This window comes from Nestor notabilis, unplaced genomic scaffold (assembly GCF_000696875.1).
Source record: "Nestor notabilis isolate BGI_N333 unplaced genomic scaffold, ASM69687v1 scaffold22709, whole genome shotgun sequence".
Classification (NCBI taxonomy): Eukaryota; Metazoa; Chordata; class Aves; order Psittaciformes; family Psittacidae; genus Nestor; species Nestor notabilis.
The window spans coordinates 35,401-51,417 of record NW_009945380.1 but is presented as its reverse complement, the minus strand read 5'-3'; the positions used below and the strand labels follow the sequence as shown (position 1 = coordinate 51,417).

The 16,017-nt window shown below is 35.4% G+C and overlaps 1 protein-coding gene across 1 annotated transcript in view; it reads left to right on the top strand.

The window, feature by feature from the left end:
* Positions 1-9,271, top strand: part of BRMS1L (breast cancer metastasis-suppressor 1-like) — a 16,088-nt gene extending 6,817 nt beyond the window's left edge. Inside the window, exons 4-9 of the mRNA XM_010022860.1 lie at positions 1,682-1,778; positions 2,142-2,225; positions 4,509-4,573; positions 5,997-6,036; positions 6,864-6,990; positions 8,676-9,271. Of these exons, the coding sequence (XP_010021162.1) occupies positions 1,682-1,778; positions 2,142-2,225; positions 4,509-4,573; positions 5,997-6,036; positions 6,864-6,990; positions 8,676-8,799 (537 nt within the window). The 3' untranslated portion in view covers positions 8,800-9,271. The remainder of the gene's footprint in view (positions 1-1,681; positions 1,779-2,141; positions 2,226-4,508; positions 4,574-5,996; positions 6,037-6,863; positions 6,991-8,675) is intronic.
* The last annotated feature ends 6,746 nt before the right edge of the window (positions 9,272-16,017 follow it).

The window sequence follows — 16,017 nt, the reverse complement described above, 5'->3', positions numbered from 1 at the left end:
TACTGCTGAATCTGACCCGGAATGCCTCTGATGCCTGTAACAGCTTTTCACACCTTATTTGTCGCCAAGAGCTTGAAGCAAAACAGATGTATAAACACAAACACTGTTTCGTTTTAAAATGGAATTTTAACATGTTCTTGGAACAGATAACACTCGTTTGGCATTTCAGGCATACGTAAGAGGCTTCTGCCTTTTCAGTTCCACTGGGATATATTTTTTTTTTTTTTTTTTTTTTTTAAGGGGTTGAAAAATTCTTGAAAGGAGCTCTCTGGAATTTAAATATGTTGTAACTTGCAGGGAATAGTAAACATGACAGCCATTTAGTAGAAGGGAGTTCTTTGTTTATTCCTCAACTACTTTGCTTCACTCCAGCATGATAGCTTGAACATTGGTAAAGGTTAAGTTCCTGTTAGTGTGCTGTGCTATGGGCACGAGCAGTTGAGGTGCAGGTATCTGCTGACTTGGCTTGAGGGGCTGCAGCTTCTGGCAGAGATGTGGTAACAAATAGCTAGGTGTGGCACCTTGTGCTACTTAAACTGTTTTTGTTTGGTTTTTTTGTTTTTTTGTTTTTTTTTTTCAGTGAGCATGTCCAAGCCCTCTGTTTTCCAGAGTTGTTAAATATGTTGCTTACTGATAGTGAACTTTAAAACGTAACAATCGGCTGTATTTCCTGCTCATGCTTTAGGAGATGTGCAAGCTTATGAAAGAACAGTAAATTTAGAGGCCTGGAACTCAGCTTAATTCTGAGTTACTGGTTTAGAGAGTGTAGTGCTTCTTGATGCTGCCTTTAAAGGGGTAACTGGTCTAAATAGGTACTGTGTAATTTTGATATCCTATGTGATGGACTGTAATGAAGAGCAGTTTACTACAAAGTTGATTTTTCTAGTTCAGAAACACTTAAGAGATGGAAGACAGTGTAGGCAGCATAAAATGCCATAGAAGGTTCACATCAATCTGTGGTTTTGTTTGTGTGTAAGAAGTGCTAATGGTACAGCTAATGTTGAAGGCATTATTTTAATCTATTTGATCAGAAATTGCCTTTTAAAAGGATGAACTAGCTAGTTTTTCTAAAGCAGTGCTTTAAAAGTTTTTCACAGCCTTAAAGTAGATAGTTTTGCTTTCACAACTGTAAATATTTTATGAGCTCAAGAAATTCTTCTGTGGGAAGGTATTTTTCAGATCTATGAAAATATTTAAAAATACATGGTAATAGGTGATAATTCTCTATAAATTACTTCAGGTTTATTAATATTGGAGGTAGCTTAATAAATAGCTTACCATGAAAAACATTTCTGATTTGTAATGAAAGATGGCATAGAGGTCACTACAGTTATTCATTGTGAATAAATCTTTTGTATCCAAAAGGAAAATACTGTATTTGTGTCAAAATACAAACAGTTATTCTGGAGATCTAGCTGCATGCTTTTATACACTTAGTTATTCTTGATACTGATATTTGATAACTATAATTATGCTTATGGTAAGTGAATGTGCTGTCTTTAGTGAGGTAGGGTCTCATGCTAAGAAAGTGGACAGAGAGAAATGTCATGCTTTATGGCTTCAGAAAAATTTTCACCTAAAGCTACTCTTACCTTCCTTCTGCTGAGGCTTTAAATTGTTGTCATATCTTTAGATGATAGAACTTAGTAATGTAAAAACGTGTCATTTATTTCTCTTTTAGAGTGAAAAGCTTCTGTTGTATGATACTGTACAAAGTGAACTAGAAGAGAAGATTAGAAGACTTGAAGAAGACAGGCATAGCATTGACATTACCTCAGGTGGATGGAAATTCAAAGTTGTTGGGGTGGTTTTTTTGTTTGCTTCTTTGGTGTCACTTTTTTTTTTTCCCCCTTAATCTTCTGGTAGTTCAGGTTATCCAGTAGGATGCTATTCTGCTGTTAACTTTGGGTGGAGGTTGAAGTTAAGCTTAAACCAAACTTTGATCTAGTAATTGTCAGCTTTCCTTGTGTGTTTTGAGAGTATTAATGTATGACTATGTAATTATGTAACACTTTCATTTTGTTCAGAAACAGCATCTCACCAGAAAATGTTATTTGTCATTTTTTGACAGTTTCTCTGCTGTTAAAAGAACTAAACTTGTAAATGCTTCTGATTCATAGCGTGTTCTTATGTCTTTTCAGAATTATGGAATGATGAGCTACAGTCCAGGAAGAAAAGGAAGGATCCATTTAGTCCAGATAAGAAGAAACCTGTTGTTGTATCAGATATCCTTTTACTGAAATAGTTGTTCTTTCTAGTAGTATTTACTCATTTATAGCTGATCTTACTATATATGTCATAAATAACAAGTTGAAGTGATAATGCATTCTCAAAATTGATTTTTGCACATCAGCTGTTTTTCAGGTTAGAGAATTCATGTTGACACATCCTATTACAAAAATTGAAATTAAAATCCTCTTTTCCTAACTACTAGTTTCACATAGAGAATATTTATAAAAGTTGATTTTTCTAATTCTTAAAAAAATAGAGCTGCAAGGCAAAATCATAAAAAAATTAGGCATTACGTTTGCAAAGTATAACTTATGTAAGTTCTCCCGACTTGTGTAACTTTGCTTCTCATAGTGGCATATCTTTGTGTCAATTTATTACTTCTTAACAATTCCATAGACTTCAGAACCTCTTTAATCAATAGTTTAAAATTCCAAGAATTGAGATGGTTAGAGGGATTATTTTGGGGTTTGAAGTTCCTGTAGAGAGAGTATAGTATTTAAGAATTGTGCATTGATGACTTCATAGCTCTTGACAAGCAAACCTTTCAAGGTATAACAACTAAGAGGCAGTATCATCTTTCTCCACAGAAAGAAAGAGATGCCTTTGCAAACTGAGTATTCTTTCTACTCGTACCCCCAGCCCAACATTTTTATAGGGTAAAAATGTGATGGCTTGGAAGTTGCCACAATCATAGAGACTACCTAAAAAAGACCAGGCTGGATGGGGCTTTGAGCAACCCAGTCTAGTGGAAGGTGTCCCTCCCTGCCCATGGCAGGGGGGTTGGAACTAGATGGTCTTAAGGTCCTTTCCAACCCAAATCATTCTGTGGTTCTAAGTATACATTAAGTATACGCCTAAGTATACTACATTATATAGTATAAAGGCCATTTTTTATTGCTAACCTGCTGCAAAAAATCCTGCTACTTTTACAAGCTTTCATAATAGGAGAAGGTGGGAAGGAAGAAATTTCTGGAAAAAAAACCCCTCCTTGAGCATGTTCAATTTACTGGAACATATACCAGATGGATAATTTGTCCTAATGGTGGCAGTTCTTCCATTAGGATGCATCATAAATTCAGTTTAGTAGAGGTGGTTTTTAGGTAGTGCTTAAAAGCCAGGTGGTATTAATCAATGTACCTGCAAGTGGCTTCTTTAGTTTCTTAACTCCTTTTAGCAACTTGAATGCCAGGTTGTGTGAAAGTAATATTTTCTTTAGCTCTCAGCCATCCTTGTCTTTGGGTTGTCCATACAAATAGCATTCAGATTCTGTGGATTATGAGCTACCTTGCTATTCTAGAATACATTCCAATTAGAAAATTCTAACATAGTATTAGGTCTAAAACCCCAGCAATTTCAGGCAATTCATAAAGTTGAAAATCCTTTCAGTTGTGAAGTAAATTAATTTTCTCTTTTTGCTTATGATTTTAGAATAGTTTTGAACTTGTCACTTTCTGCAGATCTATCTATAGTCCTAGGAATTTTGTGTGTATTTTAATTCATACTACTTTGCTGTTTAGAGGGAAACAAATTTGAAAATGGCTAAAGATCCTTAAAATTTCAAATGGAATGTGAGTTAAAGCTCTCTTATCCCATTTTAGGAGATTTAGTTTTTAAACATTTCTAACACCCTTTTCTAAACTTGTTTTTGAGAGATGAAATGGGGAGAAGTGAAGAAAAAACTTAAGACTGTTGTAGTGGAATAGCGGTGCTATATGGAGTTTTGTTTTGAAGTTCATGTATTGTTCTAATATACAATTTTTACAGTTGATAGTTCAAGGAATGGACTTTGCCTTCTACTTCCTGGGTTGTTTGTTTGTTTGTTTTTTTAATATTGATATTGAGAGATGTGGTGCTGTCTGTGCTTTTCTCAAAGAAATACAATGCAGAGTACTGTAAAAATAATAATTTTATTAAAGCTGATACTAGTATGGATGGTGATTTTCAGTAGTCCATTTAAATTGCAGGAAATTTCAACTCTAATTTGTAGTATTGCAAATGGAATGATTTTTGGAACTGTTAGGGATGGAATGGTTTTATCACAATTGTTATTTTATCTTCTTGTTGAACTCCAGTAGTCTGAATATCTACTTACTATTAATTATCTCAGTTTTTAAAGTGTACTTCCAGGTTGTGTAATTCAAAGATGCATTTATTTTTGCTTCACGTAGGTACTCTTTGCTTGAAAGATTGGCAGAACAGAGCTATTACTGTCTTTTGACAAACATTAGAGTATTTTAATTATTGCTGTTTAAAAGAGTTTTCCCTAACTTCTCTACGCCCCTATATAGTTTATATGCTGCAAGACCTTGATATACTTGAAGACTGGACAACAATAAGGAAGGTGAGATTAAAGGATGAATGCCAGTGGCTGTGGGTTTTGTTTGAGTTCTCCAGTACTTTTGCCTCTTAAAAGTATGTAAATGTATTTCTTACATGATCAAAATGCTAAGTAGATTTTTATTTCTTCAGTAGTCAGCTAATCATTCCAGTTCATGCTATGTTATTGCCACTTTTTCTGATTCTACCCCAGCTCATAAAGAGGAATTCAATAAAGTGGTTAAAAAGGTTATCTCAAAAATGGGTAGTCCATAATTTTCCATGATAAAGTGAGCCTAAAGCTGGTGTCAAGAGGATCTCCTTTCTCATAGTCTAGCATAATTGGGTAGAAACTATGATAGGATTTTGGTCTAAATTAAGGGGTTTTTTTTTAAATATATGGTATGTTTTCACATAGTAAATAGTTGATTTTTTTGAAGATTTCTATGCTTCGACCTCTCCTTATACTTTTTTTTTTTTTTAAATATGTAAAGTGAAATGCTGTCTTTTTCCCAGATTATAGGAGAATCAAAGTTTACCGGAAAAGAAATTTGTTTGGACAGTTGATGTATTTAAAAAAATAAATCTAGCTTTTAAGTGCAGAGTACCTTTTTCAGATCTTTGATCATTAAAGTAACTTGCTGTAGTGAAACGCTACCCTTGCCTTGCACCAGCAGTCAGAAAATTTCCCCTAGTACCCTGGTGCTTCCCAGTTTATGGAATAACAAACTACTTAATGCACATTCAATAACTTGGTGGGAAACAGCTTTAAGTCAGTTTCCCTCTTGCTTTCTACTTCTACGTAAAATGTGATGCCTATGTGAAGAGGTGACTAGCTTTTCTCTTCATATCATGTCAGAGGAACAGACAGAAACCAGCTTTCCCTCAGCTTCTTTCCTGTAGTGTAACATGCTTTTAAACAGTAGCTAACCCCAGAATTTATTGGGGATTTTGCCTTTCCTGGAAATAATTTCAAACCAACCAATAAAAAGCTAACAACCCCAAAAACTCTTGAAGGGTTTTTTTAAGCCTATGTGTGATCTAGAGTTTGCATGCGAGAAAATTCGTGAGTTTGTATAACATATAAATCAGAAGAACAGGTTGTTCATACAGCATTTTGTTTTTCAGAACGAGTTAGTGTCATTTTGTATTTTCTTGACAGAATTAAATAACAGAAGTTGAGGGTTTAATTTATAAAATGTCTTGAGTGACTTGAAATCAAAGCTTACTAAAGAAGGTGATTCTTTTTCACCCTCAAAATTCTGTTTTATTTAGTTACTGAGTCACCATTGGACACACTTCTATTTTAGATTTGTTCCAGTTGTGGTTTTTGCACGTAAAAGCAAGGATCCTGAGCTACACCGCACGTAACTTCACAGTCAGAACTGGTTATTTTGGAAAAAAAGAATACACTTGCTGACTTACTTAATTTTCTTTTGTGTTTCAAGGCAATGGCTACGCTGGGGCCACACAGAGTAAAGCCAGAACGTAAGTAAACATTGGTTTCACAAGACAGTACTTGCTGTGTGTAATGGTGTAAACTGCATCTAGGCAGATTATACTTATTTTAGCCCTGGTGTAGTGATGGAGGATGGGGTGAAGTAGCTGGAAGATTGCGTTTTTGTCTTTCCCCTCTCTTGGGTGCTGATGCTTGTAGCTTGATTGCTGATGATTGTGTTGACACCTGAATTCTCGAAAATTAGCAACAAAAATTTAGGCTTCTACAAGTGGGTTATACCAATTAACTTCAGCAAGCTGCACCAGTGTTTGCACAAGATGAGGCAGGAAACTGAGAGCACCTGGACCTTAGGAATGCATTCTGAAGGATGTTCACATTCTCTGCAAGCTACAACCCTGAATAAGTACAGCTATTGGAAAGGAGTTGAGGAGCACATTAATGCTAGGTAAAATCAAATACTTGGAGGTGGTGAATAAACAGGAAAAGGGAGAGGAAGCAAACAGATGGTGTATTTCTTTAGTGGTGCATTACTACTTGCATGACGTAATAATGCGCTGATGAAGAGGTTTCAGGTTCTGCCATTTGAAGTCATCTTTATATTGCATTACTGGATTTGTGAAAATTCATATCATAGATCTGAAGGTTGTAGGGAAGATAGCTTCTATTTGAAAATGGAAGCATAATTTATCTGACTGGAAATTGAAAAGTATCTTGCTTCAAATTTTCATGCGTTCTTGCAGTTACTTTTGATCATGGAAAATATGTATTCTATATAAATAACTTGATGAAAGTATATTTAAACAACTAACTGACTTCTGCCAAGTCAATGTTAAATGACTTTTACTGATCATTTTAGCACCTGTCAAATTAGAAAAGCACCTACACAGTGCTAGGTCTGAAGAAGGAAGACTCTATTATGATGGAGAGTGGTATGGACGTGGACAGACGATATGCATTGATAAGAAAGATGAATGTCCTACAAGGTAAAGATTACTCAGATTATGCAGCTCTGTACATTCATGTTAAGCAGTAGATAGGACGATGCATTGAAGAATAAGGCTAATTTGGAAGTATTGCCACCTCAGTAATATCTATTAGTTCACCTTGGAAGACAAGTATTATCAAAGAAGGTTGTGCGCTGGACTTCTGAGAGGCTAGTAAGGGTTGGAATTAACTGAAGGTCATGAGATGTTTGTTACATTAGGATCTCACTAACAATTTAAGATTCTGGTTTCTGAATAGCCTTTGAATAAGTTTTTTTGAGTATCTTGGGATTTTGTTCCTTTGAAAATTTAATCTGTTGGCACACTCAAAATACTTGATTATAGAAAAACACTTTATACCATTAAAGATAAGGTTTGTTTTCATTTGGTTAATGGTCTAAAAGAAATGAGTTGGAACTTTTAAAATGACAATTCCTTTTCTTAATAAAGATTCTACCAGGGAACAATCTACATATTACAGTGCAAATTTGGTTGAATGTTTTGGATATCTAAATGTATTTTCTCTGTATGGATAATATTTGTAAATTCTAAAAAGTGGGTCTATTTTAAGCAATATTTAATACTAAATTTATATTTTACCTTTTACTGAGTGGGGCAAGTGAATCTAAGCACGGTGTTGATTAAATATGTACAGCTACCTAGGAAAATTAACTTCATATAGCAATAGTTAACTGTAAAACTAGCTGTTTCTTTTTCTTCCCTGTGTATGGTTAAGGGGAATGGATTTTCGTGATATTGTTGTTCGTTCAGGGTTGAAATAGGAAGGTATCTTAGTAAACTATATATTCTTTTTGAAATGAAAAAAATCTGAATTGGTTTAGCAGAACATAGGAATTACACTGGGCCAAAGAAAGATCTCAGTATCCAGTGTCTGACAAAAGCCAAAACCTGACATTTAACAGGGCAGGCATACAGTGGAACTTTCCTCACCTTTCCAAGATTTCAGCAACTTTTAGGGCTGAATTGTTTCCTAGAGGGAGTTTTGTAACTCTCATTATTTGATTGACCTCTCTTCCATTAAGTGTTTTAAACTCTGGTTTTGAGCCTTTCTTTGTCATCAATTCTACCTGATTTTTTTTTTTTTTTTAAATTTTTTTTTTTATTTCCTAGGCGGTATGGGGAGGGGTTTGTGTTTACTGTTTGTATTAAGGTTTACCACAAGGGGCATAAAAGCAGGGTTCATGTAAGAATGATTCAGTAAATCAGGTTTTGACTTCATTTCTCTTGATATAATGACTAACAGTTGAATGCTTTTTCTGCTTTAAATCTTAAGCTTCAATCTGTTCAACTTTTTTTCTGAATACTTTCTATTCAGTGTAATTTCTGGGTGTGTTTTCCAACAGATCTGGATTTTACCATGGGTTGTCTATTGAGTTTTTTATGGGTGACTTGTTCTTTTAAAATATTTGTACGTGTTAAGGGTTTAAAGAGGGCTGAAAAATTAACTACCATCACTAAAGACACATGCAGTTACCAAAGAATTCTGTTAAAACTATCCTTACAATGAAGCCAATATATTTTTGGTCTAGCATTTATAAGTAATGCATATTTTCATTTACTGTATGGAAACACAGCTGCAGTTTTGAGGTTATTTATCAGCTTATAAGTTTTCTAAATTCTTCTTGTTTTTCTTCCCCTGACCCTTCTTCCCTCATTTTCTGTAGTGCCATAATTACAACAATTAACCATGATGAAGTCTGGTTTAAAAGACCGGATGGAAGCAAGTCCAAGCTGTATATTTCTCAGCTACAGAAAGGAAAATACTCAATAAAGCATAACCACAACTGACCGTTGGTAACCTATGAAACAAGTGGTATTGCCATGCTTGATGTGCCATGGGGTGAAAGTTGTATTTAACAGTGTTTTGTATTCCTTATAAATTTACAGCAGTATCTGGTGTGTATTTGTAGTGCTGTATGTAAACTTCATATGGACAGGCTTCAGAAACCTGAGGATCATGTCGACAAACATTTTACCTCTAAATTAGGTCCAGTGCCTAAAATAGGAAGTATGCTCTTCAAGTATAATGGCTCAGAACTTCTCATCTTTATAAAATGAAAAAATAAAGATTAAAAAAAAAAAAATTATTTTTTTTCCCATTGGTGACCAGTTGGTGTGATAAAAATGATAACTGTAATAACCAGCAACTCACTTTGTTTTCAGTGAACATGTCACGCTTCTCTTGTGGATGTAAATTTAGCCTGTTCAGCTGTTGCTTTTGAATAGATGGTAACATGAATAAGCATTCTTTTATCCAAAGCGATCTGATTTATTAAAATTATTGCCCTCCATAGCTTTGCTAGTACTGACTGTGTTATATTTTGTAAGGTTTACTGTATTGCTTGTAATGGGACAAAGCCAATATTTGGAGCTACATTTTTTCAGGAGCACTGTAGTAAACAAATTGTTGGTAATTTTTTTTTTCCTTTCCCAGATTTCCAGCAAAATTTATGCGTGAAGTAGAAAGTGGTGCTCCAAACCTGTATTATATGTAGCCCACAAAGAATGACATGTAAATACTGTTGCATGCTCTGCTTGTTTGGTCCACAGTTGTATGAAATACTATGAGTTGACTTTTTTTTTTTTTGGGTGGTTTTTTTTTTTGTTTTTGTTTTTGTTTTTTTTTTTGGAAGGAAAGTATTTCCCCAGAAATTATATGTGTGGGAAAATTTACACTGACTTTTCCACCAAACACCATTTTCCAAATTGCTGTACCCTACTTCATCTTATTGTACACCAGAATTATTTTATGCAGCTTAGAAAGCTGAATTTCTCTTAAATCTTACTGTTTAAGCCACTGAGAAAAGTCATAAATCCTTGATGTTTCTGTGATGTGCTTGGAGCATCTAGATTGACAGAAGGGATTGCTGAAGAATTATTAACGCTTTGGTTATGTGCACTTTAATCTCCATTTATGATGATTTTACTTGGAGAAAGAAAGCATCCATTTGCTTTAAATGATCACAGCAAATAAGTATTTTTATTGTAACATATAAATGTTTTATTCCTATATTAATTATCTCTTCTAGGGCAGGGTGGTAACTACTTTCCAAATGCCAAATCAGTTTTTGCTGAGTGATACTTTTCTACAGTTGTATGACATTATTAATCAAATGTACATAAAGTATCAATTGACATGTTGGCTTTTAACAATATGAACTGTATGTATACAGTTGTTTGATAAACTTTTTGTAATAAAATATTTGTATTTTTTAACTTAGTATATAAATAAATGATCTGTGGTAGTGGACATCTTACGTTGGTTTGCTCTTTGGTTTTCTAGTCTTGTTGGAATTGTTGATACACCAAGTGCTAAAGGGAAATATATTTACACTTTCAGAAGGCCTAAATCTTTTTTAAGACCTTTGACTTGCACTTCTTTTCTTTTGAATTTTGAGAGTTTGGATGTATAGATTTTGTTTGTTTTATATATTTTTTTTTTCTGTATTATTTTATGGAAGCACTGTTAAAAACCTCATGGCTATTGATGTGCTCGAAATCATATGTTTCCACGGTTAACCCCTTTCCTCTTTCCTGTATTCTGCACCTCTCTAGCTGCAATTGGTTATTTCTGAAGCTGTTTCTAATCTTGTCTCCTTTGGTGCAGAACTTTGCTTTGTACAGCCCTGTAGTTTGGACTGACGTTCGGTGTATGCCGCTTCTTTATTCAGAAAAAATATAATACGTATCAACATGAAAGGTAATAAGCACAGCAGTATGGTTTAGTGAGGAAACAACAGGGATCTACCTGTTCCGTTACCAGAAGTCCAAGAAACTGAGCTATGGCTTTCTTTTTTACATGTAATCACTTCTGTGTGTGCAATGGGAAAGGTGAGTTTGGTCTTTTTCTTTTTTGTTTTTTTTTTCTTATAATTGGTTAATTGTTTCATGCCTAGAAAAATCATACTTGGTACTTGCTCTGTATCATTTCAGTATTTGAACAGTTAATGGTTCACTTCCTACATCATAAAATATAAGAGATGGCTTTCACAGATTTTAGTCCTTTGAAGTACAGATATTAGCCTGTTGTCCATTGTTTTATCTTTTACACTTCTCTGTTAAAGCTTTCCAAGCCTTGGTGTCATTTTCACCTACAAGTAGGATTAAGATCTGAAAGGAAGAAGATACTGGGCATACTGTTTATTCCTTGAGATATGATATGTGAAAAGGGAAGTAAATGAAGAGTGATGGGCGCCAAGTGACAAAAAATAACTTTCTGTACATGTATAGAAAAGGCTTCTGTATCAGTAGTTATGTTTCAGAGGAGATGCAGTTTGTGGTTTTTTGCAAATCACACAGTGCAAGCTGATCTATTCCTCTTTCCCATAATGAGGTATCTGGTATGTTTCATTGAAATGCAATTAATTTAACCCCCAGCACTTGATGCATAAATACCACGTGGAATTTAGCATAGGTATCTTGTAGCAAGCAGCTCTTTAAAGTTTCCAAATGCACTTTGATTTTGGCATTCTGTCACACTGTGTTTGTATTAAAACTATGGCTATTTATAGTCCATGGAACATCTTGTTTTATATCTGTAAGCCAAGGCCTGCATAACTAGCTCACCACCTCCATCAAGTGGCAAGTGATGATTAAGTACTAAAATTTTCACTTGTTTTGAAAACCTATGCTGTCTGCCACAAGCAGGTTCAGGGAAGAGCTGCTTTTTTGTTTTATTTTGTTTTGTTGTGTTTTTTTTTTTTTTTTGAGTTTTTTTGTTTTGTTTTGTTTTTTGGTTTTGTTATTGTTTTTCCTCCTGTTTTGAGGACAAGGGGGAGATGTATGAAGCAAACAAAGTGTTCAGTAGGTATCACATTTAAATAACTAAAATATTGAGGGCTTCTATGCATGTCAGGTTTGTTGGAGCATTTTCCTTGTGGTAGCTAAATGGAACATGCTTTCTTCTGTTGCTGCACAATAGCAGTAGTAAAAGGGTGTTTGCTGTCCAAACACCCTTTCAAAAGTGTTGAAGTAAGCTCTGTTCCAAGGCACATGATTGTTCCTAAGGGAGTTCTTTACAAGTCTTTTCTTGGATAGGGGCATGGTTATGTTGGAATTAAGACCAAGAAGCCTTGGTATTTCACTTCCAGTACCTAAGGTACTGCAGAGGTCTGACAGCCAGGATGTTCTGGGTGATGTGTACTTCCAGGTAGCACCGTCAATAACCGCCTGGTGTCTGGAAGCGCTTTAGTGTTTCTGCGAGGTATGTGTAGGTCAGCTACTCAGTACATCTGCAGTAAATCAGCATGGGATTTGCAGTCTACTATTTAATCAAAAGCACAGCACGTATTTAGTAAGCCTGATATTTCCTGGAAATGCCAGCCTACCTGTAGTTGCATAGCATTGTGTATGCTTTTATTTCTCTGTATGGAAAATCTGGTCTTGGTGGAACGGATGTGACTTCTGACATTTAAGACTCCTTTCTGTTTTTTCTGGAACTGCCAGGCTGGAAAAGTGAAAAATGATGTGCTCAGCTGATTCCTGTCTCGGGAATCTGCCCTGGCTCCTGTAGACCTCATTTGTTGAATTCTAGCTTTCCCAGACTTTGTAAGATGAGTTTGAGTGATGAAACTGAGCTGGGAGATTCGCTAACAGGCAAAGGAGCTGAGGTAAGGTGTTGAATGCAATGTTGAAAAGAAGAAATTCCTATTCCAGAATAAAGGTTGCAGAGGTGAATGGAATAAATGATAAAATATGTGTCAAACACCAGTGTTTTGTTGGAGTTTTTTTAATGGTAAGATGAGTAATATGGCCCTGGTTACCCTTGGCACTGACAGAGGCAGTTTCTAATCGGAAAAAATAGTGTATGATTTTGTAAATAAGGATTGTTTCACATGGCAATGGGTTCAAAAAAGGGTGTTGCAGGTAAACTTCGTATTTGGTATTTCCAAGCTTTGAAAGTGTCAATATTACTCTTTTGGTATGATTTGTGTATGAAAGAATATAAATGTATAGGACTTGAGCCATTTAGTAATGCAGTAATCTCAAAATTCTCCCTAAAACAGTGGTTTTTTAGATGTTTTAACTACATACATAGTTTTTACTGCAGGATCTGAGTTGCTAGATTTTTTGAACATCTGGGTTATATTTTTGAAGATAGTGATTTCTTTAAACCACAATAAAATACAGAAAGCACCCAGTGTTTAAAAGGTGGTTAGCAGCAGTAGGTTGTGTAATCTTTTTTTAGTGTATCAGTTCAGCAGAAAGATGTTCAGATATCACCAAGTGTCTCTGAATAGAAGCAAGCTGCAATAGGGCAACAAATGAAAACAAGCTCCATTATTTCTTTGAACAGGCCGACATTACCGGATCCTCCTTTTCCTATAAGCAAAATAAATTTGAATCCGCTAGCAGGAATAGGATGTTAAATCTGCCTTCATTCCACGGATGTGGTCTGTGGTGGGGGTACCCTTGCTCCTGTGCCCTGGAGACCCATGTTGCTGAAAGCCTGCAGGTGGCACTCAGTTTATGCTGAAGTTACTTAATTGTAGTTTTAGAATTTTGTCTAGATCCTGTTAGGTTGGTTGTTTGTGGGTTTTGTTTTTTTTACTTGGTTTCTTTTAGTTGTAGCATGACTACAACTGGTTTTAATCCTAATGCATACTAATTAAAGGGTATTTGGAAAGAACAGATAGTACTCAGAGTTCTAAAGAAGGATTATCTTTTGCTACTGTATTGTGAAAGAAAATTGCTATGTAAAGGCTTAGGAAGAAACGGAAATGGATTAGATGCTTTCTAGTTGCTATAGAAACAAAATGTGTAATTAATCAAAATGAAATATACTCTTACAGTGATGAAAGTACTTAGTAAAGGTTGGACAATGAATGTTTTATATTGCAACACCAAACTGAGAAATAAGTGGAGTGTTCAGGTTTATTTTTCTAATGCAGTGTTCCCCTACTGCATTTTTTTTGTGCTTGGTTAACCAAACCCAAAAATGTTTGTTCCCTAAGGTGAAAAAAAAGGGATGTCGATAATAACTAATACAGTGAGGATTTGCATTAATACCACCACAAATTAATAACATTAATATGTCATACTAATGATATGATGAAATCTTATGAATGAAATCTTAAGTACATGCTTTTGGGGGAAAAAACCCACCCACATTATTTTATTAGTATGAACTGTTTAATTACACTTTAAAATAACTTTTAACAGATCACGTCAATTTTTCTTATTCTATACAAGTATATTAGCAGTTTCATACCCTTGCTTTATAGCTAATAAAGACAATTTCATAACAAAAAATGTGTTGAGAACTTTCTTTAATCGGAGAGTAAGCACTGCAGATTTAGGATGCCTTTCAAATGAACTAGCGGTTAGTGCCAGCTGCCAGGAGAGGGCACTTTGAGGTTTCTCGTGGAATGCTATTTACTTCCAAAGTTTAACTCGAGTTCTCAGCGTTTTCTTTTTCTTTCTCGTATCATACATTTTCACTGCTTAAAGTTCAGAAATATAGCAGTGATTGTTACTTCTCTGTAAGCTGAACTCTGAAGATGACCACATTCTGCTGTTTGTGAATTGAGGAGGCGCATTTCCATTGGAGGCTCTCATTTAAAATGTGTCTCAATGTGTAGCCATGGGAGATGTATAGAAATTGGGTAGCTTTTGTACTTTATACCACCACACCCCCCAAAAATAGTTATATATTTATAAGTTACCTGGGAAGTTATATGTTGTAAGATTTCATCAAAAGAGTAAAAGATAAGTCAGGGAGTGTAACAGTTTGATCTTTTAAAAGGAGCGGTATAGTACTTCTTTAATGTATTCTGAAATACCAAGGAAGACCATCGGCTATTACAGCATATCCCATTTCTTTAACTGAAATTAGCTCGCACTAACTCATGCTCACACTGACGTCATGAGGCATGGAGGGGTTTGTGCCAGGAAATACAGTGCTAAGTATTAATCAAAATGAGATCATAGCTAGATGTGAGGGACACCAAAGTACATGGCCACATGCCCAAAACCTCGGGGGACCAGAGCTGAAGGTCTTGTGCTGTCGTAGGTTATTTCGCGCCTCTTGTGGGCAGGACCCAGAGCAGCAGTTATGCAGTTGAATCTGTTCTTAGGCACGCTGCATAATTACAGCACAGCCGCTGCCTTGCTAAGTTGTCTGAATGCTGATCGTGCCCTAGAAATGAGAAATTAAGTTCAAGTCTGATCCCTGAAACGGTGGGTTTTTTTTGTTGTTTGTTTGTTTGTTTGTGGTGTTTTTGTTTGGTTGGGTTTTTTTTTTTTTGTTTGTTTTTTTTTGTTTTGTTCCCTAACCCCATATTGCTTGTTCCTTACCTCTATTGCCAGCCTTTCTGGAAGCTGGAGGCAGCCTGCAGAAAGCATAGGATGCTGTGTAGTGGCAAACTAGTTGTTTGGTATGAAAAAGATGTACATGGTAAGTGTACTAAAGTGTGTTCAATAACTGTTAATGATAACATATGCAACAACTTCAGCTAGCTGTGAAAGCACCAGTTCCTGAGTTATGGTGCTGATGACATTCCTGGCAGGTCTGGGATATGTAGCTTCACCTTTTCGGTTCCTGTTCAGATGTGGATGCCTGTTTGAGTCATGGATGTTGTAGCCACCTGCAGATGATGACTTTGCGTGCTTGCTTTTTACTCAAAATCCTGCAAGGCTTTGCTGCTTGGGCCCTGAATGCCACAGAGAGTTTGGCTCTTCATCTCTGCATGTATCTGTCCCCACTTGCAAAATAGTACTTCATTGGTGGGAAGCTATGAGATTTAATGTGTTTGACACTGGTTTGTCAGATTACTTAGTTGTGAGAACCCAAGAACTAACAAAAGTAGCTAGTTATGTTACACAGAGGTATTTGGAGCCCAACACAATAAACATTCTTGTGCATTTGAGACTATGAAGTGGGATCCAGTTTTTAGGCAGACAAGGAATATTTTTCTGGAATTGGATTGAAGTATGTGAGTAACTTGAGTGAGACAAAGTCTGTGCATGCTACGTAACTGATAGCTAACCATTTTATTTTATTTTTTA